This window comes from Pelobates fuscus, chromosome 13 (assembly GCF_036172605.1).
Source record: "Pelobates fuscus isolate aPelFus1 chromosome 13, aPelFus1.pri, whole genome shotgun sequence".
Classification (NCBI taxonomy): Eukaryota; Metazoa; Chordata; class Amphibia; order Anura; family Pelobatidae; genus Pelobates; species Pelobates fuscus.
Window position 1 is genome coordinate 88,947,137 of NC_086329.1, and position 26,734 is coordinate 88,973,870.

Sequence of the window (26,734 nt, forward strand, 5' to 3'; positions counted from 1 at the left end):
CGGGCTAAACGATGTACACCCCCAGGCCACACCACCATGTGACGTGAAGCGACAACTACGATTTACGCGACGCAGGGGGGCACCAAACTCCCAGATGACCGATAGTATCCGTATCACCCCACCGCAGGTCGACTGGTTCTAGAGATAATACCACGGAAACATGGCCTCCCGACTATAGTCTCCCTAACACGCCATCCTAGCACTCCTGTTCCGGGGATCGGACTGGGACCGTGGCAGGTTATGACAAGCAGGGGGGAGGTCCGGATAGGAGGGCGACGTTGTATAATTATAAGCGGGGAACGAAGAAACTCCCTGGGAAACACGGGAGCGGGAAACCGAGAGGGGGACAAGAAGGGATTGTTATCTCATCATACGGTTATTTACATGGCACTACTATGTCAATTTTAGGTTCTGTTTTATAAACGCAATACATAAGTTGTAATCACACCATTATTGTTGTTCTGTTATTCATGCATATTTTCAACATTAACGGATCACTCTTCCTCATGTATAATTATATGTCATAGAGGGGGCCGGTTACGGAGACCCACTCCTATAACCACATACTACCCCACCTTCGGCTGGTGCGAGACCGCTCACCCCAACACACACTCGTGCTTATCCTGCACAGCGGACGCCAGAGGCTCCCTGCTACCTGGACTGGAAGCCGGAGTAGGACCTCAGGTCTCTAGCTGTAGCACGAGTCTCCTCCCTAGTGGAGGTGGCCCTTCTGAGACCCCTGTGGTCCCAGATGTGAAGCCTGTAAACACAGGCGCATCTCTTTCACTCTTATTCTTCTCGCCCATCTACGGGCCCCCCTCTCGCTATCTTATCCTTCCTGTCCTACCCCTCCCCCTACCACTGACACTGCCCTATACCTCTTCGGCTCTCTCGGGCCTGGTCCGCGGGGGCGGTGTACCCCTGGTGAGATTGCATCACTGCAGCCAATAGGAACGGTGGGACCGGTCGCTGCCGCCATGAATGCCAATAGAGCACCTGCTGCCACGGCTGCCTATCGCCCCGCTCCCCTGTCTGTCCTCACCATAAACTGCAGAGGTCTGAACATTCCGGAACGGCGGACCCACTTACTACGAGAACTGAAAAGGAATCGTATATCAGTGGCTATGCTGCAAGAAACACACTTCCGACAGGGAGCCGCTCCTAAACTAAGTAACAAGTCCTACCCATCCAGCCACTTCTGTGACCACCCCACAGCACGGAAGGCGGGAGTCGCTATCCTGCTTGCGGCGGAACTGGAATTCCAAAAATTGGACAGTATTGGGGACCCACGAGGCCGCTTTCTTTTCGTTAAAGGTACACTTGCAGGTAGGCTCTACACGTTTGCCACTGTGTATGTACCCAACAAACGACAGGCTCCATTTCTGAGAGACACCTTAAACAAACTGAGCTCCTTCTCCGAGGGAACGTTAATCTTTGGAGGCGACCTCAACGCACCCCTGGACCCACTCCTGGACTCCTCAACAGGACACAGCAGCATACCACAACTCACCATACGCTCTATGAAAAGGTCCTTAGGAGACTTGGAATTGGTAGACTGCTGGAGGACATTACATCCATCCACTAAGGACTTCTCCTACTATTCGGCAGTACATGGTCGATACTCCCGTATAGACTATATGTTTATTCGCCAAACAGGGCTACAACGACTAATATCAGCCACTATGACCCCAGCCACTTGGTCTGATCATGGCGCAGTAGTGGTCGAACTTGACTCACCCCTTTTTCGACCCTCTACATGGTCCTGGAGACTAAACGAGGCACTCCTTCTGGATCCTGGAACACGCACGCAAATTACCCAAGCACTGGAACATTATTTTCAGGAGAATGACACACCAGATACATCTAAGGTGTCAATATGGGAGGCCCACAAAAGTGTAATCAGGGGCGTACTTATTCAAATAGCCTCCAAAAAGAAGAAGGACATCACCCGAGAAATGACGGCTCTTTACAAATCCATTGCGGAACTGGAACAACGACATAAACGCTCCCAGCTGCTCAAGGTATATGGGGCACTTATGCAGGCTAGACGCCAACTACGAGACCTACTAACGAAACGCTATCTTAGGTCCCTACACCGCTCTAAGGGGTTCTTCTATACCCATGCCAACAAGGGTGGAAAATACCTGGCACGCCTCCTGAAGGGGAACATACCTCGCTCCCAGGTCCGCGCCCTACGCACCTCCGCAGGCACCACGACGATCTTCCCGGATGAGATTGCGGGAGAATTTAGGAGCTATTACAACTCACTCTATAATATACACTCGCCCACAGGACACGTTGACTCCGACGCAGAAGAAATAAGGATGCGGGCCTACCTACAAGAATCCCTCACAAGAGTGATCGACCAGGACACAATGGAAAACCTAAATGCCCTGATCTCCGATGAGGAAATCTCGGCAGCCCTAAAATCTGCAAAAAAAGGCAAATCACCGGGCCCAGACGGACTATCCGTTGGTTATTATAAAGCGTTCTCCCCCATATTAGTACCCTGGCTCACGAAAGCGCTCAACGCGGTCGCCGCTGGAGAAAACTTCGGGGCGGAATCCCAAGCGGCCATTATAACGGTGATCCCGAAACCTGGGAAAGACCCAATGATCTGCGGTAATTACCGCCCGATCTCCCTGCTGAATGTGGACGCCAAACTATTCACTAAAGTCCTGGCGATGAGACTTCAGCCGGTGGTTCCTTCCCTAGTGCACAAAGACCAAACAGGTTTCATACCCGGACGTGAAGCGCGGGATAGCACCCTGAGGGCCTTCGCGATACAACATGAAGCTAGAAAGACGAGAACACCGCTGATGCTCCTCTCAACGGACGCAGAAAAGACGTTCGACCGGGTGAGATGGCGGTACCTGCTAGCCACCCTCAGCACCATGGGGGTTGGACAGCGGCTCCTCACTTGGATTCGGGCACTGTACCACAAACCACGGGCCTCGGTACGTGTTAACGGGGCACTTACCGCTGACTTCGCTATCTCAAACGGTACGAGGCAGGGTTGCCCGTTGTCACCCCTGCTGTTCGCCCTGTCCCTGGAGCCCCTTCTCCAGACAATCAGACAAAGCACCGACATACGAGGATACCCAGGACATAGAACGGAACATAAGGTCGCCGCATACGCGGATGACCTCCTGTTCTTCATCACCTCACCTAGAACCACAATACCGAACCTGATGGAGTCGATATCACGATTCGGCACGCTATCAGGTTTTAGGCTTAACTTAACCAAATGCGAAGTCCTTAACATCACTATCCCAGATGCGGAATACCGAGCATTGGACCCCCTGTTCCCATTCCGATGGTGCTTCTGCAAGATGAGATACCTCGGTATCTGGCTTACAACGGACCCGGGGTTACTATATATTCACAACTTTGAGACACTGCTGCAGAAGGTCCTGGCTGATATGGAGCGATGGTCCTATCCACACATAACATGGTTCGGGAGGATCGCAGTTCTTAAAATGAACATCTTACCCAGACTCCTGTACTCGTTTCAGACTGTCCCGTTATGCCTACCTCCTCACTTTTTCACCACACTGAGGTCTGCGGCTATCCGGTATGTGTGGCTAGGGAAGAGACCACGGCTTCGACAAGACCTACTTTGCCTACCGAGACACCGCGGGGGCCTAGCACTACCGGACTTCCGACGCTACCACCAGGCTACCGTCCTACAGTGCATCCTAGAATGGCATGCCACCACACGATGCAAACAATGGGTGACGCTAACCAGGGACGGGCAAGAACCCCTACTGAAATCTGCCATCTGGACAGGCAACACCAACGCCAGTGGCGATTGGGAATCAGGAGGCATCATCGTCCAAACCCTGGCCGGCTGGACCCGAATGAGGGATCAACTTCATATCTCGCCAGTCCCAAGCCCATTACTCCCAGTCACATACAACCCGAAGATAGGTGGAGGATTCTCACTGCGGCGGTGGCCCTTCGCGGAAGGACGGGAATATGTACCCATCTACAAGATCCTAAGAGACGGAGCTATCCGCTCCCTGGATGCCTTGCTAGCTCCGGCGCCCCGGACGCCCCTGACCATCCTGAGATATATGCAAATACAGCACTTCTACAACACCATGCAAGGTAGGGCACGACTGCACAGGGACCTCACATGGTTCGAAAAGCTATGCGACAGGGGCTCCACGCTTCACACCCCGGTATCCACCCTCTACCAACACTTACTAGTAGGACACCTAACGGAAAACAACACATTCCGTAGACAATGGGAGACAGCCCTGGACATCGAGTTCACGGACCAGCAATGGGAAAATGCTCTGTTCTGGCAACATAAAAGCTCCTCAAGTACCCAATTTCAGGAAACGAACTATAAATTAATCTCATTCTGGTACAGGACCCCAACGCTGCTCCATAGAATCCTCCCCGCGACGTCCCCCACATGCTGGAGATGCCTGGAAGAGAGGGGCACGCTAACCCATATCTGGTGGGAATGTCGATTGATAACCCCATATTGGGATCTCATCAAAGATAAGACGTAGGAAATTTTGGGAGTCGAGTTGGACTGGTCCTCGGCTCTTGTCCTCCTACACATTTCGCAGCTCTCGAGACCCAAGTACAAACGAACCATCCTACGACACCTACTTAACGCGGCCAAGGCCCTAATCCCGCTCTACTGGAAGAAAACAGACACCCCAGGAGTCCAGGAGTGGATACGCAGGGTTGAGGACATTCAGGCCGCAGAGGCAATTCAAGCCACCTTGACGGGCAGGGAAGACAAGCATGCGGAAATGTGGCAGCCATGGTTCCTGTTCGTTTCGGGTGGCGACCGGTCCACGAGCGGGCGAGCGGAAAGGTAACTGGAGGCGGGGAGGCTCGGACCCCGGACCTGGCCTGGGATAGGCTGAGGAACTCCCACCCCCCTCGACCCCTCTTTCCCTCTTCCCTCTTGAACCCCTCACACTCTCCTCATTTTCGTAACTCCATCTACCTCTATTCTAAAATATCTGTCATATTCGATTACACACCTATTACATAAACACTCTCATAGACACGATAACATCACGCTGTTGCAAAACATGTACCTCGGCTGACACTGGCCAGAGGACACATGGGCAGACGACAAGGCAGACACCTCTCACACTAGCGCCTGTATTCCTGGTAGACACGGTGATACGTCAGTAACTTAACACGCTAGCTCATAATTACACCTGATGTATAACGCGATACCCTAATGTGACAACCCTCCCCGACCTTTTGATATGAAAGAGACACCCCCACTGCAGAAATGCCTAAAACGCACTGGATAGCAGGATGTACCAGCGACAAGCAACCCATAGGTGAACTCTACGGGGATATACGTGTCGTTAATAGGGCATGCTATGTGTTTATGAGTAAGATTGCATATTACCTGTTTACTCATGTATCTAGATGTGATACGGCTGGTCTCCATTTAGCCAACACAGCTCGGTCAGATATGTTCCATAAAGTGTATATATGTTCCATGTGATATTTTAAAGTCTCAAGGACCTGCGTGTCCGACATACTATTTTCTTACAAAACGTACTGTATTTTGCAACGATTATTCTTCTACCCTCTGAAAAACCTAATAAACAGATTTACAAAAAAAAAAATTTAATGTAGAGAAATGTAAAATTATGCACAAATAACTGAATTAGGTATAACACATGAGAAGGATTTTGGAATTGTTATAGACAACAAATTAGGCAGCAATATGCAATATCAATCTACAGTTGCTACGGTTTTGTCATGTATAAATAGGGGCATAGATTTTCCGGATGAAAATATAATTTGCCTCTTTATAAAAATCACTGGTAAGACCACACCTTGACTATGCTGTACAATTGTGGGCACCTGTTCTAAAGAAGGATATGATGGCACTGGAAAAAGTGCAGAGACGAGCTACAAAATTGATAAAAAGGAATGGAGCATTTTAGCTACTAAGAAAGGTTAAAAAATTGAAATCTCTGTAGTTTGGAAAAACAGCGCCTCAGAGGGGATATGATAACATTATACAAATATATTTGGGCCCAGTACAAACCATTATCTGGAAATACAGGGCTATACATAGGACACAAGGTCACACATTTAGGCTGGAAGAAAGGAGATTTAATCTAAGGCAAAGAAAAGGTTTTTTTTACAGTAAGAGTAATAAGGATATGGATTTATCTGCCTGAAGAGGTGGTTTTGTCAGAGTCACTACAGATGTTTAAACAGCAATTGGACAAATACTTCCAAAAACATAACATAGGGATATAATTTTTAATCAGTGGGGTAATAGCTGCTTGATCCAAGGAGATATTTTAGTAGGTGACCAATCTCAAATTTCTATTCGATCAGTAAGAGCTGGCTACGGTCTGATTTGATTTCCCAAGAACTTAAAAAAATAATCAGGTGATTATAGACAAAAAGGTGTGATTTGTTTACTTTGGGGGAATGGGAGGTACTACATGACTACAAATATTGTGTACTCAGAAAGACTTAATTTAATTTCAATGTTGAATAAAAAAGGCTGAACACTGATGAAGTAGAATGTCGTTTTTTTTTTAGGCATTTTGTGCCCCCACGGGTCTCGTGAAAGTTACTGTGTACAGGGCCTGATTCTTCCCATTTCGATATAAAAATATTAACCAACTGCCTCTTACAGAACCTTACTAAGATCAGTCACCATAAGGAACATTTATATACTCTATTTCTTATCAAGAACTTAAAACAAACTTATTTCGTGAAACAATATCGCCAGAATTTGAAAAGGAATTTTAATATCTCTAAAGTAGAACAGATCCAATTTCAAATTTTGCAGCCGAGTTAAGTGGGAAAAATGTGTTTTATTTTATAGCAATTTAAGGTTACACAGATGAACATTTGAACTTTCTTTCCATAAACCTTTATGTGTGAGGTTACAAGATGTGGAGACATGGATCCTATTAATTTTCTTCCAATAAATATAAACATTATTTAGTGACAGGAGCTAGATTGAATCTTTTAACAAACATATTTGGACCTCGGAGTCTCAAACAGTCTTTCACAGAAAGTAAAGAAAATTATATAAGTTGTCTTTTGCCAACAGGATACTAAAGGCAATGGTCACACTAGAAATTTCACTGAGCCAGTAAGATTGGTAAAGAAAAAACTAGGCAAGAAAAAGTTTCCTTTGAACAAGTTAAATCTATTCATAAAACTAATATATAGATAAGGAAACAATTTTTTGAAAGTTGACACATTACTGTTGCTTAGTTAAATTACTAGCCACAGTTTTTTTTTTTTAAACCTAATGAACCAAAATGTAACAAGTAGAAAGTGGAACGGTTCTGTTAAAAACATATAAAACCCCCCACCTTGATCTGGCTAAATGGCAGATAACATGCCAGTAACACACTTCAATGTGCCACACATATAAAACTTAGAAAAACAAAATCATGTGACTGAATGAACAAAATTGGTTTCACTCAGACTTGATGAGGCCTATTGGCAGACATGTTTATAAACACTTTGCTGCCTGGGAAATAAGAGATATTGTACTGATCTTAACGAGCCACAATGTTTTCTTCACAAAATCCAGTTATATCAAGTTGCAATACTGGGATGTCGGCTAAAACCGCCTAAACAAACTTGGGGGAAAAAAAAGCTGTACATCAAATACATAGAGCAGAAGTAAGTGTAACGGGGGATCCTACAAAACCACAATCAGCATGTCTTACAAGCCACCAATTCAAGTGGCAGAACAGAAAGAAACTGGGCCATTATTATCGCAGTTTTATACAGATGCAAAATTTGATTAGGCACCGTAACAGCTTTGAGCTGTGCAGTGCTTAATGTGGGCAGTAAAGGTTTGGATGGTGAAAAATGCCAAGTTGTATGTCTTTATACATTCAAGGTTTAATAAAATATATTTAAAGAAAACAAAAATCTAACTGTATCAAAATGTAAAAGGAACTCTAAAACGAGGTGATGATTGGCTTGTAACCCAGTGAGTCTTTGACACTGGTAGAAGTCAGTTCCTTTGCTAAAAATCAGTTTGAGTTCACTCATTGCTTTCTGGGTCGGCTTGAGCCATGTAGGCATCCAGCTCTGCATCAAGATGGCCTTTTGTTTTGGACATGTATGCATCAAGTTGGTTATCCAGCTGCTCTCGGGTCAATACAGGGCGTGTGGATCCCCTTCCTCTACCCCTTCCTCTTCCATGGACAAATCCTCCTCTACCTCGAGTCATCATACCTCCCCTGCCTGAAAGGGAAAAACAAGTTAGTAAATAATGTTAGGAGTCCATAGCACATTGTTGGTCACCCACTCATAGAAAAGCAGGGGGTTATTCACAAAAGTTAGAATTTTAATTGGTAAGGCCAAAATAAAAATAAAAAAACACTATACACACAGCTGACTTGGGAGAGTTTTTCTAAAATCGGCTATTTTTGTTGTAAAATTTTAAATTAGTTTTGAATTTCTGACAATTCTCAATTTAGTGAATAACCCTGAAAAGTGGGGTGTTTTTTTTGCATATGAGATGGTGTTTCACAAGGGTAGAACAGAAGCTTCATAGGATCGAAAGCCAAATTCCAGTGAGTGTGACCAGGTTTCACAGACTAGCCACTATACTTGTCTTTTCTTTTTCATTCTACATACATGGTAATCTGCAGTTATGCATTTCGATTGCGCCCAACCTACCCTTCTTGTTTTATTCTGTATTATTTCCTGTAGCAGCTTTTTGTTTTGTTGTATTTTCACAATTGTTTAGTGTCAGAAATCATGCATGACTGTATCCTAGAAAGTTTATGTATCATTTAATTACATTGAATATGTGATTCAGAAACCTTAATTCGTCATGTCCCCCCCATCCCCCTTAAAAAAAAAAAAAAAAAAAAAAAGTGTCGCAATAATGACAGAAACCAACGGTCTGTCCATGTTGGCTGTTTTAGCATCAGAGATGTCCCATAAAACTATTCCAAAAGGCACAAGATTTACTTGAAGGCAAGCTATTTTATACTTCTTTGATAATTCTTTTGTTTGAACCAATACATTCTATACGGAGAACACTATGCCTCTGCATTGTATATTATAGAGATCAATGGATGGTGCAATAGGTGAAGAAATCAACCTGGATTCTGCTGACCATTTATGTAAAAATTTTATTCCTGCACCTTTACATGCTTGCTATTTTTATTTTTTTTCAATTTAATTAAACATTTTTTTTTTTTAATGTACCATACTACTGTAAGGATAATAGTCTGTTACTAGAATACTTCAGCTCTAATTGGCTAGTTTCCATGCTGTCCTTATAGCAAGGATATCTGCCAAACCTCTATAAGAGCTTACATCTAATAGACATTTTTGGACTGAATTCACTCCTCTGGATTCCTGGGGGACTCATATATTCATAACTGAGATTGCCCAAGTATCGTCTACACTCACTGACATTTTGTATATTTATTTAGATACAATTTTTTGTGTATTTTCTCCTGTTGATATAGGCTTAAAAGAACTGCATGTTATTGAATCATTTCTCTATAGGGATTTATTCCTTATTTAATTCACCGTGTAGCAGATCTACTATATCTGCTGCAGGTATAGCCATTGATCACTCTTTATCTGGATCTACACGTGTATATCACAAATGCTATTCTAGGTGTTATCTACTCCTGGTTAGAGCAATAGATATTTTCTTTTTGCTTCCCCTATCACTACTTTGCTTTATAAATTCAGCCTAGGGTGTGGGCTGTTTCTACCGTCGCTTAGTGGATACACACCTCTTTCAGACCATTACTTCTACCTTCCTATTTTTTCAAAGAGGGATTATTCCCTCTTGGCCAATCCATTAAGCCATTTTATACACCTGACAATTTTGAAATGAGAAATGTCCTAGAAATAAACAAGATTTTAGTGTTTAGTTAACAGTCCAGTTTATTCCCACTCAAATTTCCAGACCTATTAGGACAACAATTACCTCTTACACTCATACCACCACGACCCATTGGACCTCCTCTCATCATGCCTCGACCAGGCCCTCCTCTGCCTCTGATACCTCCCCGCCTAAGTCCCATGCGGGGTACGCCACCTCTACCTCGGAGATTTTGTCCTAAAGAGACCAAGGAATTGTTAATGAATTAAATACATCCCTACTGTCCCAACAAAACATCTAAGAAGAGTGCCCCTTACCTCGCAACAATCTGCCACCCCTGGGTATCCCTCTGCCACCACGGCCAATACGCATCATTCCCCTTTGTGAGCCCCGGAGTCCCAATCCCACTCCTCTCATGCCTGGGGCTCCACGGAGGTTTCCCACTGGTCTTCCTAATCTAGCCTGGATATTGCTCTTACCAAGACGCTGCTTCAAACTCTAGCAGGAGAAAGAATGATGATTTATAATAAACATTCAATTTTGACAAAGACAGAAATCACACAGACTTGATTGGGAGAACGGTCTTGAACATCAGAGAAACCAGGAAAACAGATTGCCAACTGCACAGACAATACACAGAAGCAAAAACCTGACTGAAATACTAGGAGGAAAAATGGAGGAACCAGTTAAAATACAATTTACCATTATATGTTTTATGGCTGTTTGAAAAGGGAATAAAGCAGCATGTATTTAAAACTAGAAGAACATTATCTCTCACCTTTCATTAAATATTTACTGAGGCTCAGTAGGTAAAGCAGTAAGTAAAACCAGAGCGGGTCAGCATGTAAGGCTCTTTCCAGACCCACTATCCAACACAAGACACCATAAAACAGACATACAAAACATGTAATGACAAGATAAACAAAACTCAAAAGAACTGCAGAAAAATTTACTTTAAAAAAAAAAAAAATGATGCCAAACAAAATCACTGTTACACTCACAAATCCAGCAACCAATGCATATAAGAGAAATTCTGAACCATTGCCATATTGAAGGTACATTTAATTTTTTTAAGCCACTCTAGGTGGAGATATATTTCAACCAGAGCTGACACAATGAAAAAAAGTCACGATAATCTGCTCCCTCACGCTGGGATGGAACGTCTGGTTTTCGTTTTGGTAGCTCAAAGGTGCCAAGCTGTTGCAAAATGACTGGCGTTCTATTTCGTAATAAAAACTTTAAAACACTCTAAGCACCATAACCACTAGAGCATGCCACTGAGCTGTGTCCGAAAGCTGAATACACACAGCAGGACTAAGTGGAGTTAACAAAAACTAGCCAATAACTCCACAGGAAGCAAATGGTGGACCTAATGAACGGCAATGGCATTAGGACACCCCCATAGGAAACCACGGAATCAATGCTTTCCTATTGGGTTTTAGCAGACGCTGGATGGCCTCACTCTAAGCGTGAAGACGTCCAGCGTCAGTAAGGTGACCAAAAAGTCTGAAAGTCTGCTAAGAAACCAGAAGCGCCTTTAGTGGCTGTCTGGCCGACAGTCACTAGAGGTGGAGTTAACCCTGCAAGGTAATTATTGCAGTTTCTCATTAAAGGGACACTCCTCCAGGCACCCAGACCACTTCTGCTCATTGGAGTGGTCTGGGTGCCAACTCCCACTACCCTTAACCCTGCAAGTGTAATTATTGCAGTTTTTCATAAACTGCAATAATTACATTGCAGGGTTAACTCCACCTCTAGTGGCGGTCTACTAGACAGCCACTAGAGGTCACTTCCTAGTTTGTAGCACAGGTTTCCTGTGCTAGAGCGTCGCTGGACGTCCTCACGCTGTGTGAGGACCTCCAGCGTCGCTCAAAACCCCATAGGAAAGCATTGAAATGATTTTTCAATGCTTTCCTATGGGGAGACGTAATGCGCATGCGCGGCATTTCCGCGCATGCGCATTAGGTCTCATCGGCCGGTGAGCGAGATTAGTCTCGCCCACCGGCCGACGTAATCACTAGGAGGAGCGTCGCGGAGGCGGAGACAGCGGCGAGGGACATCGCCGCTGTCCCAGGTAAGTCACTGAAGGGGTTTTCACCCCTTCAGTAACCGGGGATTGGGGGGTGGGAGGGAGAGGGACCCTCCAGTGCCAGAAAAACGGATCGTTTTTCTGGCACTGGAGTTTCCCTTTAACTGCAATAATTAAGGCGACAGAGGCACAGCACCCAGACCACTTGAATGAGATGAACTGGTGTGGGTGCCTTTAGAGTCCCTTTAATGCAGAAGGGGACAATGGGGGTCCAAGGAAAGCACTACACATTAAAGCAGTTATTCTGGTGACTAGTGCTCCTTTAACTTGTCACATGTCAAAATGTTACTCATGTGGTCTTGTTTAATTTAACCCCTTAGCAACGGCCACCACACAATATGTCACAGTCAATTACTGACTTAGTGATGGTTGTCATACAGGGTAAATAGACCATATAAATGCGCCCCCTCCTTAACTTCACCCACATCCAAACCTTTCATAAGGGTGTATTGAAATATCCCCCTGAGACTCGAAGGCAGGCAATCAATATCACTTGCTCCCAGGCGGTCTGATCATCCTAAAAGTCAATAACATTGATAAATCGCCCAAGCTGTCAGCTAAGGTTAAGCAAACAATGTTTGTTGTACACATTCATTACTCAGTTTGGAGATCCATCTACTAAAAGGTGCAAGGTTAGGGTTAGAAAAAGTCAAAGCCTCACATTGGTGGACAGTATGGCGTCACATCAACCAGCAATAAAGGCATCTCAAAAGTGAGGCCTGGCTGTAAATTGACTATCAGTTCCACAAAAGCCTGGAAGAGGTATACATATAACTGCTCTACTATGGAGAAAAAGCTAAACGTATGTGCTGTAGTGGCTATGGTACTTGGAATGCTTCTTTAAAGGGACACTCCAGGCACCCAGACCACTTCTGCCCATTGGAGTGGTCTGGGTGTCAACTCCCACCACCCTTAACCCTGCAAGTGTAATTATTGCAGTTTTTTATAAACTGCAATAACAACAACCTTGCAGGGTTAAGTCCTCCTCTAGTGGCTGTCTATCAGACCAGCCAGTAGAGGGACTTCCATGTTCTTAGAACACAGTGTTTTAAACGACGCTGGATGTCCTCACGCTATGTGAAAGCAATGAATAATTATTTCCTATGAGGAGGTCTAACGTGCGCGGCCATTGCCGCAAATGCGCATTAGGTCTCCCCGCCGCCAGCGGAGCCTGACCGAGTCCATCGGCGCTGGACTCAGGTAAGTCACTGAAGGGGTTCTAACCCCTTCAGCAACATGGGATGGAACGGGGCACTGGCGGGTCCCAAGGGATCTACATTATAAAAATATACAATTCTGCAGTGATTTTGGATTGTGTGACTGCTATTTAAGCTATAAACCAGATGTATCCTTTGGGAGTACTGGAGTGGATCAGCTTTTCCTGGGGTCCACTGGGTGTCCTGCTGAGGGGAAAATGAAGGCAGGAGGCTGGCTGTGTGTACTGTAGGTAGTCGGCGAGCCAGCTGCTCGCCCCAGAGGGAACGGGCTCACAAATTCCAGTCACCAGGATAAAATTCCGGTTCGCCATAGCAACCTGGGATTTGTCGAGCCCTGTACTAATCTACTTTATAAACTTGCAGATATAACAAAGAGAGAAAAAGGATTTTGACAGATTCAGGGAGGTGGTTTTGCGAAAAACTAGACACTGGAACAGAGTAATGTTTTGGAAAACTGTATAGAGTCATTATTGGAGAATTGGTGAATTGCACAGCAAGTACTGCTAAACCTGGCATAAATCGATACTGCACAGAGTTGTATTATATGCAGATACCTATATAGAAAATACATAGCAGGGTTACATGTGTCAACACATCCAATTACATTTTTATATATCGACTGCATAACATTTAACGATATCACACAGCATCTTAATAAAATGAACACACAAGCAGTATTCCACTGGCCGCTTTTCAGGGTGTGTGGTGAACACAGCCCCTGCTAGTTTAACTTTACACCTGACTTCATGAAATCATGAATGACAATCCAGTGGTCGGTCAGTGAATGAGTGCTTACCAGAGCTGTGTTAGTAGTCCCACAAACACTGCTTTTGCATTACCCTGTACAAACTATAAAGACCTAAAAGACTCAAAATATGCACAGTAAGTTGTAACAAAGAAAATGGTAAAATGTTTTTGCCCCAGCGAATTATTTCTGCCCAAGCCTGAATTAAATCTTTTGCACTAAAGCAGATAAACTTATATTTTAACCATCTGTGGAGAGGGCCAGAGAATAGACATCTGAAAGACCTAGGCAAAAGTCAAACGGGGGAAACAGCACCAACACAACATGCATTGCAGGGGTTTTAGAATATTCAGCATTTTCCTCTCTCATTTCTTTAGTTTTGCTTTAAAAAAAAAAAAAAGTGGGGTCCTGATGTGCATGCACATCCAAGCTTCCAGACAGGAAAGCACAAGATCAATGCTTTCCTTTTGGGGCTGCAACATTACACTACCAAATTTTACTCAGTCGCTGCAGGGGAAACACCTCCAGTGGCTGTCCGTATAACAGCCATTGAAAGGTGTGTGTAACCCTTCAAGGTAAATACTGCCATGTAACGCCAATGTTTTACGTTGAATGGGTTGAATGACTGGATCACTGCACCCAGGCCATTTTATCGAGAGGGATGAATTTAGCGGCCCTTTAACCCCTTAAGGACACATGACATGTGCGACATGTCATGATTCCCTTTTATGCCAGAAGTTTGGTCCTTAAGGGGTTAAAGGGTTACGGTCACATGCCAGGGTATTTAGAGGGGTGTCTATAGCATGTCCCTTTCCAAAGAAAAGGCAGTGTTTACAGCACTGGCTAGAAACACGTCTAGGTGCAATCACTCCGTCACTAGAGGCGCTTTCTAGTCCAGTTATGCAGTGTGCACATTCTGCAAGGAGACGCTGAACCTTCCCCATAGATATACATTGATTCAATGCATCTCTGAGGAGATGCTGATTGGCACAGTGAGTGCAATAGCCTCCCAATGTTTTCCTTTGGGAAAGCATTAAATTGGCTGAGGGGACTAAAATTTTAGGTCTCAATTATAGAGGAGAGCCAGGCGAGGAAAAAGAGTAAACAAATTGATCTTACTGTGCTCAGTGGCCAACTAAAAAGTCACTTAAAAAACAGTGTCAGGAATACATGTTAATATACCGGACACAATAGTGTTCCTTTAACAAATATACATTTGTGAGATGCGGCAAATACATAAATTCACACTTTGATATCCTGAAACTGGGCACCACCAGCTTAGGTTCCTGTCAAACATAAGTTCTGTTCACTGCACTAGGCATTCAGCAAAGAGACAGCATACAAAGGTGAAATAAAACATGGTTTCCCTTTCTCTTTATCTGCAATTATTTCCCTGGCCTTTCCTTATCAGAATGAAACTCATGCCGTTTTTAAAAATCTTTTATATAAATTCAAAAGAAATGCATGAAAAAGTAAAACAAATTGCAATCGTCTGCTTAAAACATGCACCCTTTTCACAAAACACCTTTATTTGTGCGTAGCCAGTGCAGACCACCCAATGAGAGATCAATGTGAACCAACCTAGAGAACAGAGAGCATCTCTCATTGGCGGAGTACCTGCAAGCAGTAATACATTGTGACAAGAGATGTTGTGGCAGGGTAATGCTGCCAATAGAAGCAACATTTTATCTACAAAATCTATAGAGATATACCATGAAACTAGGAGAAGTCATAATTAATCCTTCTAAGACACTGTTACAATAATCAAGTCATTACAAAAAAAAAAACAAATCTGTAGCACAAGTTATCTATGTGGAGGCAAATCTTAAAATCCTCCACTAATGGTGCACCGTGATGTTATTTTATGTTACCTTCGCAGTTTTCTTTTCTGTATCAGGTGTACTTTCTACAGAAGATACCCCCCCACTATACGAATTCAGACAATTTAAAAGGCACACTATAGTCACGAGAACAACTACAGCTTAATGCAGTAGTTCTCGTGTGTAGAACATGTCCACACAAGCCTTTTGCTATAAACAGTTTACATTGCTCCCTAGGGACACCTAGGGTGGCTGTCACTCAGATGGAGACACTGAACATTCCTCAGATGCACTGAGATGCTGCTGATTGGCCAGCATGGCATTTGGCTCTGCCCCTTATCTGAGATCAGCAGAATTGATTTCAGCCAATCCAATGCTTTCTAACAGGATATCATTGGATTGGCAGAGATCTTCAATTCAGATCTCAGTCAACGCAGTGGATCAGGGGCGGAGCAAGTGCCATCAGACCCACACAACGCTGGAATAAAAGGTAAGTAAAATACTAAAAAAAAAAAAAAATAGCAGAGAGGCTAAGGGTGCTATTCCTTCAAAGTTCCCTCACATGCCTTGCATTGAGCCGGCAGCTGGGATATGACGCAATTGGTGTAAAGAATGCAAGAAGAGAACAGTGTTCCCATCACAGCAACAACCACTGGCCACCAGGTACAGGATCCACTCCAGCCCTCCTGTAGCAAGGTATGGAGGCTGGGTGGACCTCTTTATTACTAAAATGTGTATATATTAGATTATTTGTGTGGGTCTGTGGGTATGTGTGCATGTGTTTATTAGATAGCTCCCTAATTTGGTATACTTAAAGGGACACTATAGTCATCAGAACAATTACAGTTTAATGTAGTTCTGGTGAGTAGGGATTGGCCGATATTTTCGGTAATAAACATACCGATATTGCCGATAATACATACCAGTATTACCGGGGCTGGGGGCCCGCAGCAAGTGCTTACTTACCTTCCCAGCAGCTCCCGTGTGTAAACATTGCGAGTCCCGCAGCAGTCAGAGCGTTGCCACGGCTTACCATGGCAACAGGCCGCGAGATTTAGACAGGGAGCTGCTAGGAAGGCAGGTAAGCGCTTGCTGCGGGCCCCCACTGTACTTTCCATGCCACTGGACCACGAGGGAATGCTATAATCCCCCCTCCCTGGCCAAGTAAGAAGCAGGGAGCAACTAAAAAATTATAAAAAAAAATTTAAAAAAAGATGCTTCTCCCCCCAAATTACATACCTGCAGAAAAAAAACACACTACACTCACTTTGCGCACACTACATTCACTACACACACACACAAACTACACAAATACACACTGCATCCACTACACAAACAGCTCCCCTGTCTAAATACACTGCATCCACTACACGTTGCATTCAAAATGGTAAATGTACAGAATATTGGCAAGTTATCGGCCTGAAAGTTCACAGATTATCAGTATCTGCGCTAAAAAAAATTAAAATCAATATCGGTCGATCCCAACTGGTGAGTATAATTCTATGCAGGCATGTTCATGCAAATACTGCCTTTTCAGAGAAAAAGGCAGTGTTTACATTGCCCCAAGGGAAACTTCAAAGTGGCCACGCCTCAGATGACCACTGGAGGTGCTTCCTGGCTCAGTGCGGCACAGTATGGGGATGCATGGGACGCTGAATTTTCCTTAGAGATGCATTGATTCAATGCATCTCTATGAGGAGGTGCCAATTGGTCCCACCCCCTTGACCAATCCCCTTAACCAATCCAATGCTTTCCCCATGCCCAAATTGGCAATTCTGACGATGTCACCAAGGGGGCTGGGCCAGTGGCGGCAGAGCCACATGGTGCTGGAAATAAGGAGTTTTTCATGCTTTTAAGGGGGTGAAAAGGAACAATCGTACACATGCATATGGGTGAAGGTAAACCATACCACCACCTACCAATATTATTTTAAAATACTTTTTGCATGGTTGACTATCCACTCGGGCTCATTCATAAAGAACATGCTCCAGTTAGAATGGGTAGTGATTGGGAGAAATAGGGCCAAGAAGACAAAAAATCCACATGTAGGAGACCGTCTGCCAGATTACTTAATTCTTGTCAAGATTAGGGATCACCTGGCTACATTCTTTCAGAGGCCCTTTCTTTTACATCCATGGACCTTTCTAATATCACTCACACGAGAAGGTCTCCCATCTAGCCAAGAAGCCCTACAAAAATATATTGCCAGCTCAAAGAGCTGGTGCCATAGGTTGGCTATCAGAACTGCGTCACTACTCCTTATTTAAAGATGTCACACAGTCACCTAATTGACCAGAACACCTACAGTTAGAAATAATATCACCTATTTTTATGATACATGGAACAAAAAAATATGGACCTGCTATAGCCAGACTATTCTGAGGAATTGCTCTTGCATTGGGAACCTCGCTTTTCTTGACTTACAGTTAATTACCTTCCCTATTATTTTGGTGTACAGTCTTAAAATTGTAGCAGGGATGTATACTAAAGTTTACTAAGCTTTTCAATTGCCTTGTTCTTACTGTCAACAAAAAAAATATGGTGGAGGTCTCACCTGTTTCAGCTTCAGTGCTGCCTGCACTGACGGTCTGCTTTCCATCTGCTGAGCCAATCTTCGATTTCTAGCACTGGCTAAGTGCTGCTGCTGCATCGTAGCCCTGACGTTCACCGGAACCGGCTGTTTGTTCTTCAGCATGTTAGTAAAGCTTCAAGGTCGAACAAAATGGGGGCAGGGTTTAATCAAATTTCAACAGACACTATTCTGTACCTCAAAGCCCGCCAGGGGTACGATAGATGTTTTAATGTGTTTTAGTGGTACACCTCCCAGAGTTTGATACTGCCTCCGCAATTTCCACAAATGCACAGAAATAGAAACCTACATTAAGGGGGAGGAGCAAGAAGTAGACTGAGGGTGCAAGCACAGGGATTGGGAAGTGAAATTTGCAAAGTAGACAGCTAAAGTAACAAAAAACAAAACAGACGTGCAGAAAAAAGATTTAAAACAAATCACAAATTTATGATGCATGGGTATGGAGAAATATTAGAAGAAGATGGGTTTCTCCCTGCAACGCTCAAACAAAGACTACAAAAAGGGTGACAGGAGCTTAACCAGCACAGGCATTGCATTTGATGTTAGAAAAATTATAACTTTTTACTTAAGAGTGCAATGTTTGACATTAATATCCATAAGCATAAAGAAATCAGATCTGCAACACTTAGTTGTGAAATGCTTTTAGGTCCTTCATATATAAAAGCAAGTCGAGGTCAGAACGTTTAACAATCATGTAAAGTAATGAGACAGACAGAACAAAACGTTGATGACAGCAGAGAAGGGAAAGTGAAGGGAGCAAAGCATTTGCCTCTTACAAGACCCTAGAAAGTCATTAAAGGGTCTTTGGGCAGGGAGAGTGGCCTGCATCATGCCTCTTACATCACTGACCACACGTGAGTGTGTCAGAGTTGGACACGGCAGCAGGCATCACGCAGCACAGGTAACATGCTACCAGGCCGCACTAGAATTTTAACTCATGTAAAAAACGTGGAAGAAAAGGGAGGGCGTGAGGCCTTCTAGAGCTGGTTTCATTGTATTATAACCGCATGTAAATACTTAACAAAATTCTACTGATATACTCGTCACACACAGCCCCTTTTATCAAAGTGTACCACGGCTGCAATCAGCAGCTGGCGCCTGCTTTCATTTAGTTTGGCGCAGGGCAAGTGCTGCCCTTAGAAGGCCACATAGGCCACTACATTTGGTATGTTACGAAGGGCAGATGCTGTTGGGCTTCCTCACCGCTCATTCAGGGACAGCTTCGTGGTGCTTTTTAGCACAACTTTAGATGCAGACGGAGCAGCCATCTTGATATCGGGTTGACCTGCACAGCAGAACAATAAATTCATTTTAGTTTTTCAGTCAAAATTATTCTGCATTCAAAGTTTAAATATCCCCATCCTGCAGTTAAAAAAAAAAAAACACAAAACGGCACCATAACCAAACGTATTCTTCTAGAAACTACAGTTACATTCACAAAATTCCACCACCTAACCAAAAGGTTCACCCACCCAAACCCTCTACAATCCACCATCCCCAAAAGGTTCCCCCATCCACACCTCCCCCTCTCCCCCCAAAAGGTTCCCCCATCCACACCTCCCCCTCTCCCCCCAAAAGGTTCCCCCATCCACACCTCCCCCTCTCCCCCCAAAAGGTTCCCCCATCCACACCTCCCCCCCAAAAGGTTCCCCCATCCACACCTCCCCCCCCCCCAAAAGGTTCCCCCATCCACACCTCCCCCTCTCCCCCCAAAAGGTTCCCCCATCCACACCTCCCCCTCTCCCCCCAAAAGGTTCCCCCATCCACACCTCCCCCTCTCCCCCCAAAAGGTTCCCCCATCCACACCTCCCCCTCTCCCCCCAAAAGGTTCCCCCATCCACACCTCCCCCTCTCCCCCCAAAAGGTTCCCCCATCCACACCTCCCCCTCTCCCCCCAAAAGGTTCCCTCATCCACACCTCCCCCCAAAAGGTTCCCCCATCCACACCTCCCCCTAAAAGGTTCCCCCATCCAAACCTCCCCTCTCCCCCCAAAAGGTTCCCCCATCCACACCTCCCCCTCTCCCCCCAAAAGGTTCCCCCATCCACACCTCCCCCTCTCCCCCCAAAAGGTTCCCCCATCCACACCTCCCCCTCTCCCCCCAAAAGGTTCCCCCATCCACACCTCCCCCTCTCCCCCCAAAAGGTTCCCCCATCCACACCTCCCCCTCTCCCCCATCCAAACGTTCTACAACCCCCTAAAGAGGCTCCCCGTGCAACCCGAGAAGATCTTAATCCGCCCCCATAAATCCTCATCCAATGGCCCCAATGCACCCCTAAATAAAATGTTCACAGTGTTCACTGCCCCCCCCCTCCAGACCCTCACACACTGCCCCCCCCCCTCCAGACCCTCACACACTGCCCCCCCCCTCCAGACCCTCACACACTGCCCCCCCTCCAGACCCTCACACACTGCCCCCCCCTCCTCCAGACCCTCACACACTGCCCCCCCCTCCTCCAGACCCTCACACACTGCCCCCCCCCTCCAGACCCTCACACACTGCCCCCCCCCTCCAGACCCTCACACACTGCCCCCCCCCCTCCAGACCCTCACACACTGCCCCCCCCTCCAGACCCTCACACACTGCCCCCCCCCTTCAGACCCTCACACACTGCCCCCCCCCCTCCAGACCCTCACACACTGCCCCCCCCCTCCAGACCCTCACACACTGCCCCCCCCCTCCAGACCCTCACACACTGCCCCCCCCCCTCCAGACCCTCACACACTGCCCCCCCCCCTCCAGACCCTCACACACTGCCCCCCCCCCCTCCAGACCCTCACACACTGCCCCCCCCCCCTCCAGACCCTCACACACTGCCCCCCCCCTCCAGACCCTCACACACTGCCCCCCCCCCCTCCAGACCCTCACACACTGCCCCCCCCCCTCCAGACCCTCACACACTGCCCCCCCCCCCCCCTCCAGACCCTCACACACTGCCCCCCCCCCTCCAGACCCTCACACACTGCCCCCCCCCCCTCCAGACCCTCACACACTGCCCCCCCCCCTCCAGACCCTCACACACTGCCCCCCCCCTCCAGACCATCACACAGCCTCCCAAGCCGCCATTCGCGGACCCAGCTCGCCTTTTTTGGATAGTGAGGCAGACACACTCCCCCACCCTCTAGCCCGCCATGGAATACCCGGGAGACTTACCGAGAGGACCGGTAGCCAGTGTTGCGGCCTTTACCGTGTCCGGGTGTGTCTGTGAATTCAGCCTTACCAGCTCTCCCTCTAATCCCCGAGCTCAGCGCACAAAATGGACGCCCTCCCCCCAATCGTCCGAATCAAAATGGAGCTCGGTGACGTAGGTGATCCCGCCCACTTCAAACGCTGCGCGAGCACAAGGTTACCATGGAGACCAAGGAGCGTTACCGGTGGCAGCCATCTTAGTGAGGGAACTTAGCAAAGGAGGGGGGTCATTTCTGGCCATCTTGATAGGGGAAAACTCGAATGGCTCAGAATCCTATTCTGTGCTACAGCCTGGCATGGTGATATAAGCCAGTCACACTGCTGCAGGCTACAAAATCTATCCCTCTCTCCACCTTAGCCATGTCATACATTCTTAAAACAAAAAGCAGTACATATACCAAAGTGTTAAATTGTGTATATATTGTTTATTAATATAGTTTTTGTATTTTATTGTACCCTATTGTATCAATGCAATGTTTTGTGGATCCAGGACCTACCTGAAAACGAGAGAAATCTCAATGTATCTTTCCTGGTAAAATAGTTTATAAATAAATAAATAAAGTAGTGGAAACATTTTTCATGGTTACGTACATCCCAAGTACCCCTATTTAAGGGAATAGGGAAAAGTCCCTATTTTTGGGCCCAAATGCCTCTGTCCCGGGTTTCTATCCCAGTGTCCCTCTTTTCTAGCAGATCCATATGTGTCTAAATATATAACCGAGCTCTGCAGCAATAATACTCCCAGTAATGTGTCTTTAACCCCTTAAGGACACATGACATGTGTGACATGTCATGATTCCCTTTTATAACAGAAGTTTGGTCCTTAAGGGGTTAAACTACAATACATGTGTTAAGAAATCAGTCTGGGTAAATAAGATACATTGTTCTTGTTTCAAATTACATTTTAATTCCATTCATTGTTATTAGTAAGTCACCTAAGTTTGCACAGAAGGGAGGTATAGGCTCAAATATGTTACCATCAGATTATACACTTAACAACAATAAATAGTAGCGAATTAAAAATCTAAATGGTAGTTAAAATAAATTAACTGGAAAAATTCTCTCAGCATTATTGGCTAACAACAACATTTTAGCAAATTATATCCAAAGGGCAAACTAAGGGAAGGCTAACCAATCTGTCGCTATAGCTGATTTAAACCAACTCTGTTAAACCCCTGACCTCCTCGAAAAAATTTAGGAAATACATCGACTGTGTTGAAATTCCAACAGTCAAAATATGTCATAAGACAAAGTAGGGACTATTTTGTTTTATGTATTTTCTCTCCTTTTGACAAAACATGGAGCTATCGCCTTCAAGTTTTGTAATTTCTCCCCGCTGTCACTTATGACAGCTGTGGGGAAAAGGCATTGTCTATGGAGGGTTCCTAGGGAATCAAAATCCTACATAGACAGCAGTGTTGTATTCTTGCGCATGTGCGGGAGTACAGCACTGACGTCAGCCCCTGGCAGATGAATTGCCAGAAACTGAAGAAGGATCCTTCAGTTGGAGATGGTGGCTGCAGCGAGGGATAGCTTCTGGTAAGTAAATCTTACCGTACCCTGGACTCCTGGGTTACGATAATATAATTTTTCCTCTTTATAAATCACTGGTAAGACCACATATTGAATATGCTGTGCAATTTTGGGCACCTGTTCTAAAGAAGGATATTATGGCACTAGAAAAAGTGCAGAGGTGGGCTACAAAAATTATAAAAGGAATGGAACATATCAGCTATGAAGAAAGGTTAACAAATTTAAACCTATTTAGTTTAGAAAAACATCGCCTGAGAGGGGATGTGATAATATTATACAAATATATTCGGGGCCAATACAAACCATTGTGTGGAAATCTATTCACAAACCGGACTTTACATAGAACACAAGGCCATGCGTTTAGACTGGAAGAAAGAAGATTTCGTCTAAGGCAAAGGAAAGTTTTTTTTACTGTAAGAACAATCAGGATGTGGAATTCTCTGCCTGAAGAGTGCGGTGTCCCTGTCCTCTTAACCCGCTAATGTAAAACTTCAGTATGACAACCACTAGAGGCGCTTCTGCTGCACTGGCCAAGGAAAACTTTGTCACTTGACACAGGAGCCCCACATAAAAACATGCATGCATGGACATTTGGTGGAGTTACCGGAGGCGGGGAGGCAAACAGCACCAACAGTGGGATTGCCTGCTTGATTGACAGGCTGTCTGGTGTGCATTCATGCCAGGCTGACCTACAAGTAATTCGGGTGCACCCGCAACTGATATAGTCATTGCTGGGGGTGTCCGGAATTGGGGTCTTTAGCCCCAGATCTCCACAGTTGGTGTAGAGCAAGCATGTCAAACTTGTGGCCCGGCGAGCCGCGAGTACATGCTTGGTGTTAACGCAGAGTAGGCAGCTGCTTTCTCCACATTGCAGGTGCCTACTCTGCTAAAATGTACCCGGCCATGGAGGAAGCAGGACGCTGGCGGCAGCGAGGGAGCTCAGTCTTCCTGCTCCTCACTGCTCCCTCCCTGTCTGTAGTGATGCCGGGTGCCGGAATACAACGTAATTCCGGCCCAGCATAACTAAACTGTGCGGAGCAGTGAGGAGCAGGAAAGAGATCTCCAGATAGAAGATCACCACTGGACCCCAGGGAATGATGTGTGTGCAAGAATGTGTAAATGTGTGTGTCAGTCAATGAGTGTGTGTCTGTCTGTCTGTGTGTGTCTGTCAGTGAGTGTATCTGTGTGTGTGTGTCTGTCAGTGAGTGTGTCGATTTGGCACAGGGTGCGGACGGCGCCATTTGGGGTATACCAAAGGCCAGACTCCGGAGTCGCATACTGGCAGCGGCAAAGTGAGTGGAGTCTGCTTGTTGGCTAGAGGGGGGTGCTGAGATTTAGTAGAGGGGGGGGGGGGCTGGGACTTAGTAGAGGAGGGAGCTGTAGTTTAGTAGAGGGGGGTGCTGTTTTTTTTATACTGTACTTTTTTTTTTTTTTTAAAAAAACGTTTCTATGAAAATGTAAGTTTTTTTGTGGCACACATTAACTTAAACCTTGTTTATTTGGCCCGTGCTAGACTTTAAGTTTTACATGCTTGGTGTAGAGGTTAGGTAAATATTAGTATTTTTTTTTCTTTTAAGTAGTTCATGTGATCAAAGGCATGGTGTGGAGGCTCGGCTATAGTGGGACATGCTTGGCAGGCTGCTGTTTACTGCTTGTGCTAATCCGATCCCTTCTGGGCGCCAGGTGCAGACCCTGGGAGTCCCTGATACCTGGAACAACAAAGGCAAGTCTCTGGCTGAGTGCCGGGTTCGCGGCTTGAGGTGGTGGAAGCTTGTTTTGTCTGGTGGTCGGATCTGTCCCGGTGGTGCTTCACGTCCGGTGCGGGATTGTGGTGGCTTAAGGTGGAGGCGAGTGCTTTATGTGGGGCAGGCTCTGCATTTCTGTTTGTGCCTCCGGTCCCGTCTTTGACGCCTTTTGCGTTGGTGGATTTTAATGGGGACTGCTTTGCTTAGCTGTGGTGGAGCTTGTTGGGGCTGTGGTGGAGCTTGTTGGGGCTTCCTGCTTGTTATTTGCTTCCAAAATTGATTAAAGTCTTTCCAGCTTAGACTCAATATCCTGCCATGCTTTGCTGGTACCAGGAGGACACGCGGCTGCCGCCATATTGGGAGAGTCGCAGATGAGTATGTCAGCCTGGACGGCTGTGCTCTGTGCGTCCATTAGCTCCAGACAGCCTCTCAGGGGTGGACCGGGATAACCCCCACCGGTCCGAGGGGGGGGGGGGGGGTAACGGAGCTCCTGCCAGGAAGTAGCTGCTCCTGGGCATCCCAGGATCGGGAGATCGGCCGCCTCTCCCGCCCGGTGAGCACCAGGCCACACTTGCCACGCGTAGGTAAGTAAGACTCTGTCGAGTTGCTGACCGCTATTAAGCATGTTGGGTCGCTCAGGTAGGAGCATCATTGCTGGGTCATCCCCTTCTGGGGTGAAATTCGCTTGTTGATAGCTGCTTAAAGTGAGATATTGAGGGAGCTCACATGAAGTGTGTCTTTCCTCCATGACAGCTAGGCCCCGCCCCCCGGAAGCTGCATTCTTAGTGAGAGGAGGGACAGTGTAGCTGCTGCTGATTTAATAGGGAAATACAGTCCTGAAATTCGCCTGCCTATTGAAGTCTATGGCGGTTCGCGAACATTTGCGGAAGTTCGCGTTCGCCGTTCGCGAACGGAAAATTTTATGTTCGCGACATCTCTACCCGGGACATAAATTTGTGAGCCAGAACCCCAAAATGAGTGGCTGTCCTGGCAAATTTGTGGCTGTTAGCACCTATGCATGCTGTTCATGTGTTTATAGGACAGGACATAACATAGAAAGGCAGGGACATGCTATGACATATCTTTCCTTCTCTGTCAGTCTCATTAAGTTTTTCCTTGGGGATCAAGCCACAGGTGTTACTGAAACCTAGCAACACTCCTTTTTGTAAGAGCAGTGACAGGTGATGCACATGGCAACTTTCCAAGTGGTATTCCCCAAGTGAGCGGGGGTTGTCGATGCTGTGTTGGATTTGATATCACATTCCTTTTACCTCCGCAGCAGACCTTGCACACTTCGAGAATTCCACGCAGACAACAGTGAAAACCACCCGTCATACATATTGTCTGTTACTGTAACTATATTCCTATTGCAGGCAGCTCCCATACTTAGTGCTTAGGGTCATGTGTGTGGGGTGGGAAACAAGGAGAGATTGAAAGTGTGATTGATAAAACTTTAAAGATAACGCAAAAAGGAAATTAAATGGCGAAGGGTAAAGTAAGTATTAAATGGAAATGGAGATGGAGATTGGAATCAGGACGGAGAGGGTTAGACGAGATGAAGTGAGGGAGATTAACAGAGAGAAGAAAAGGTAATGACAAGGTGGCTGAAGACGAGTTATTATTATTATTTATATAGCACCAGCAAATTCCACAGCGCTGTACAATGAGTTCATTTCAGCCAGCTTCTTAATTGGAAAATTAATGTAATCTTCCCAAGAACGCTGTATAAACTATATATCTGTTACTTGTTTAATTAAACAATACACACTCTCACTCGTAAATTCTATAAAAAGCAATGCTTCCAGATACGTTTTGGACGTATTCACTGGTTTTTCAGTAATTGCTCATACTGTGCTAATTTATGCTCCCTGTACTCTATGGCAAACATACGGCCTAGTACAAACAGAAGTTTGTGCTGGATAGCAAGCGAGCGGATGATGTTAGCGACAAAAACAAGTTCTCCAATGTA

The 26,734-nt window shown here is 45.7% G+C and overlaps 1 protein-coding gene across 1 annotated transcript; it reads right to left on the bottom strand.

The window, feature by feature from the left end:
- Positions 1–6,992: 6,992 nt before the first annotated feature.
- Positions 6,993–21,586, bottom strand: CHTOP (chromatin target of PRMT1). Its single transcript, XM_063440154.1, has 6 exons — positions 21,452–21,586; positions 19,503–19,584; positions 18,264–18,414; positions 10,156–10,336; positions 9,944–10,075; positions 6,993–8,229 (listed from the first exon to the last, which is right to left on the bottom strand). The coding sequence occupies exons 2-6, from the start codon at positions 19,565–19,567 to the stop codon at positions 8,027–8,029; spliced, it is 732 nt and encodes a 243-aa protein (XP_063296224.1). The 5' UTR covers positions 19,568–19,584; positions 21,452–21,586; the 3' UTR covers positions 6,993–8,026.
- Between the last annotated feature and the right edge of the window lie 5,148 nt (positions 21,587–26,734).

What these genes read in the sequence shown, in the direction of transcription:
- CHTOP (XM_063440154.1), bottom strand. Translation starts at nt 19,567, where the DNA reads ATGGCTGCTCCGTCTGCATCTAAAGTTGTGCTAAAAAGCACCACGAAG. An exon ending in CAGCACTGAAGCTGAAACAG is followed by an intron (nt 10,337 to 18,263) that starts GTGAGACCTCCA and finishes TTCTCCTGCTAG; the next exon opens with AGTTTGAAGCAGCGTCTTGG. An exon ending in GGGTGGCAGATTGTTGCGAG is followed by an intron (nt 10,076 to 10,155) that starts GTAAGGGGCACT and finishes TGGTCTCTTTAG; the next exon opens with GACAAAATCTCCGAGGTAGA.